Source organism: Octopus bimaculoides, chromosome 9, assembly GCF_001194135.2.
Source record: "Octopus bimaculoides isolate UCB-OBI-ISO-001 chromosome 9, ASM119413v2, whole genome shotgun sequence".
NCBI lineage: Eukaryota > Metazoa > Mollusca > Cephalopoda > Octopoda > Octopodidae > Octopus > Octopus bimaculoides.
In genome coordinates, this window is record NC_068989.1 from 71544905 (window position 1) to 71548078 (window position 3174).

The 3174-nt window shown below is 38.8% G+C and overlaps 1 protein-coding gene across 1 annotated transcript in view; it reads right to left on the bottom strand.

The window, feature by feature from the left end:
* LOC106869092 (protein VAC14 homolog) overlaps nt 1-3174 on the bottom strand; it is a 64272-nt gene that overhangs the window by 42390 nt on the left and 18708 nt on the right. Inside the window, exon 5 of the mRNA XM_052970924.1 lies at nt 2996-3168. Within this exon, the coding sequence (XP_052826884.1) occupies nt 2996-3168 (173 nt within the window). The remainder of the gene's footprint in view (nt 1-2995; nt 3169-3174) is intronic.

Below are 3174 nucleotides of genomic sequence, written 5' to 3' on the forward strand. Positions count from 1 at the left end.
TATATATATGTATGTGTGTATGTGTGTATGTGTTTGTGTGTCTGTGTTTGTCCTCCTAACATCGCTTGACAACCAATGCTGGTGTGTTTACGTCCCTGTAACTTAGCGGTTCAGCAAAAGAGACCGATAGAATAAGTACTAGGCTTCCAAAAGAATAAGTCCTGGGGTCGATTTGCTCGACTAAAGGCGGTACTCCAGCATGGCCACAGTCAAAAGACTGAAACAAGTAAAAGAGTAAAAAATATCGAATTCTTTAACATTTTGTTTAAATTCTTTCTGTGTAATGAGAAAATACTTACTGTTTACATATACAAAAAATTCTGGGGGTTTTTTCTTCAGAGAATCAAGTGTACACAATATAATCAACTAAGTAAATACTAACAAATATTTATTTTATCACACTGCTTTGTAAACTACAGGGCCACCCCAACAGTGCTGGTGCCACTAAAAGCACCCAACACACACTAACTGTTAGATAATCAATCTAAAGAGCAACAACAACATTAGATTTGCAGATGGTAAAACAACTTCTTTTGTGCAGGTGCTGCAGAAAATGCACCCAGTACACTCTGTAAAATGGTTGGTGTTAGGAAGGGCATCAAGCCATAGAAACCATATAAAAAAAGGGAAACATTAGAGGCAGACATGACCCTCCAATACATTGAATTATTATCAAGATTTAACATCCATTGTTTATGCTGGCATGGGTTGGACGGTGTGACCAGAGCTGGCTAGCTGGGGAGCTGCACCAAACTCGTCTGATTTTGCATGTTTTCTACAGCTGGATGACCTTCCTAACCCCAACCATTTTACAAAGTGTGCTAGTTGCTTTTACATGGCACTACATGGGCACTTTTATGTGGTATTGCATGGAAACTTTTACATGGCACCACATGAGTGCTTTTACATGGCACAACATAGGCACTTTTACATGACACCACATGAGCACTTTTATGCAGCCCCACATGGGTACTTTTACAAGGCCCCACATGGAAACTCTTATGTGGCACTACATGGTCACTTTTTCATGGTACCACATGGGTACTTTTATGTGACACCACATGGGAACTTTATGCAGCCCCACATGGGTACTTTTGCATGGTACTACATGGACACTTTTACGTGACACAACATGAGCACTTTTATGCAGCCCCACATGGATGCTTTTATGTGGCCCCACATGGGCACTTTTATGCAACCCCACATGGGTACTTTTATGTGGTCCCACATGGACACTTTTACATGGAACTACATGGGCACTTTTACGTGACACCACATGAGCACTTTTATGCAGCCCCACATGGGTGCTTTTATGTGGCCCCACATGGGCACTTTTACATGGAACTACATGGACACTTTTACGTGGCACTTTTATGTGACACCACATGGGAACTTTTATGCAGCCCCACATGGGTACTTTTACATGGCTCCATATGGGCACTTTTGCATGCCACTACATGGGCACTTTTACGTGACACCACATGGACACTTTTATGCAGCCCCACACAGGCACTTTTACATGGCACCACATGAAGACACAAAAGGGTGCAGAGGCACATCACAATTAATTTTGACAAACTTCAGGAAGAATGGAATTTTTGAAGGAAGCAGTTCACAACTCTTAAATGCATCCTTTAGTTAAGAACTGATGTTAATAATTTCTTCCATGCTTCCATGAGCACAAAAATATGTTTCTGAAAGTCATAGAAACATGTCCGTGGGTCGTAGAGGTATTAAATTATCAAGATTTAAACCATGATGTTCTGGCTGAAAGAGAATGGATGATAAAGTATGATAAAGTAACGAGTTTTATAATCTAGATTACCTCTTTATTGTTGCTGCTAACAACAATAACTATAGCTTCTAAAAGATGAGAGTTCTTATAAATAAAATAAACTAGGCGTAGGAGTGGCTGTGTGGTAAGTAGCATGCTTACGAACCACATGGTTCCAGGTTCAGTCCCACTGCGTGGCACCTTGGGCAAGTGTCTTCTGCTATAGCCTCGGGCCGACAAAAGCCTTATGAGTGGATTTGGTAGACAGAAACTGTGAAAGAAGCCTGTCATATATATATATATATATATATATATATATATATATATATATATATATGTGTGTGTGTGTGTATATGTTAGTGTGTCTGTGTTTGTCCCCCCAACATCACTTGTCAACCGATGCTGGTGTGTTTACATCCCTGTAATTCAGCGCTTCAGCAAAAAGGACCGATAGAATAAGTACTAGGCTTACAAAGAATAAGTTCTGGGGTCGATTTGCTCGACTAAAGGCAGTACTCCAGCATGGCCACAGTCAAATGACTGAAACAAGTAAAAGAGTAAAGAGTATGAGTGGATGTCTCCGTACGTATTCATTTTTCATAGTTCATGATATTAACTCAAGGGAGAAAATCTTAAGAGTGCAATTTTATGCTAGGTTACAGATGCAAAAATGTTGGACCTGAAAATCTACACCTGCATTGCTAAAAAATAGAGTTACCTCCCTTGACTATGAATTGAAAATGGATCAGAACCAAATTCTGACATTTTCAGGTTAAGATTAGGGTTGACAAATAAACAGTTCTTATTTAATAATTATTACTTCCACTTTAGAGAAGGCGGATGTATTGTTTTCAGTCATGCTTATTTGTTTGTTTGTTCGTGGACAAGATATCTCAAGAACAGCTGGATGGATTCAGATGAAACTTTTAGGGATGTTTGGCCTCTTGACTGGCACAAACTGATTAGATTTTGGGATTAATCCAGTACCGGACAAGGATTCTGGATTATTTTTCCGTTTTTTTCTTTTACTTAATTTTTGACAGCAATTGGCTTCATTTTTAGTATTCTCGTTTGTGAGAGAAGTCCAGTTTATTTCAGATATTCTCATTTTAAAAATCATCTCCGGCTAATCGTTGCGAGGACATTGCTGTTGCCTTGGTAGAGGTTTGCGCTCTCTGAGTACTCTTGTTATTATTTCATTATGTATTTTCTGTAATTAGCCCTTTAATTGAAATACACCAACTTCGTTTCAATAAATTTTGAAAATATATATATATCTTACTTACCCATGACACGACAAACTGGCGGGCGAATGTATTTGTTGTATAAATACGTTCTCTCAACAATGGAATAAAAGCAACTAAATCGAATGAAGCACTTTCAGTGACGATATCCTAGAA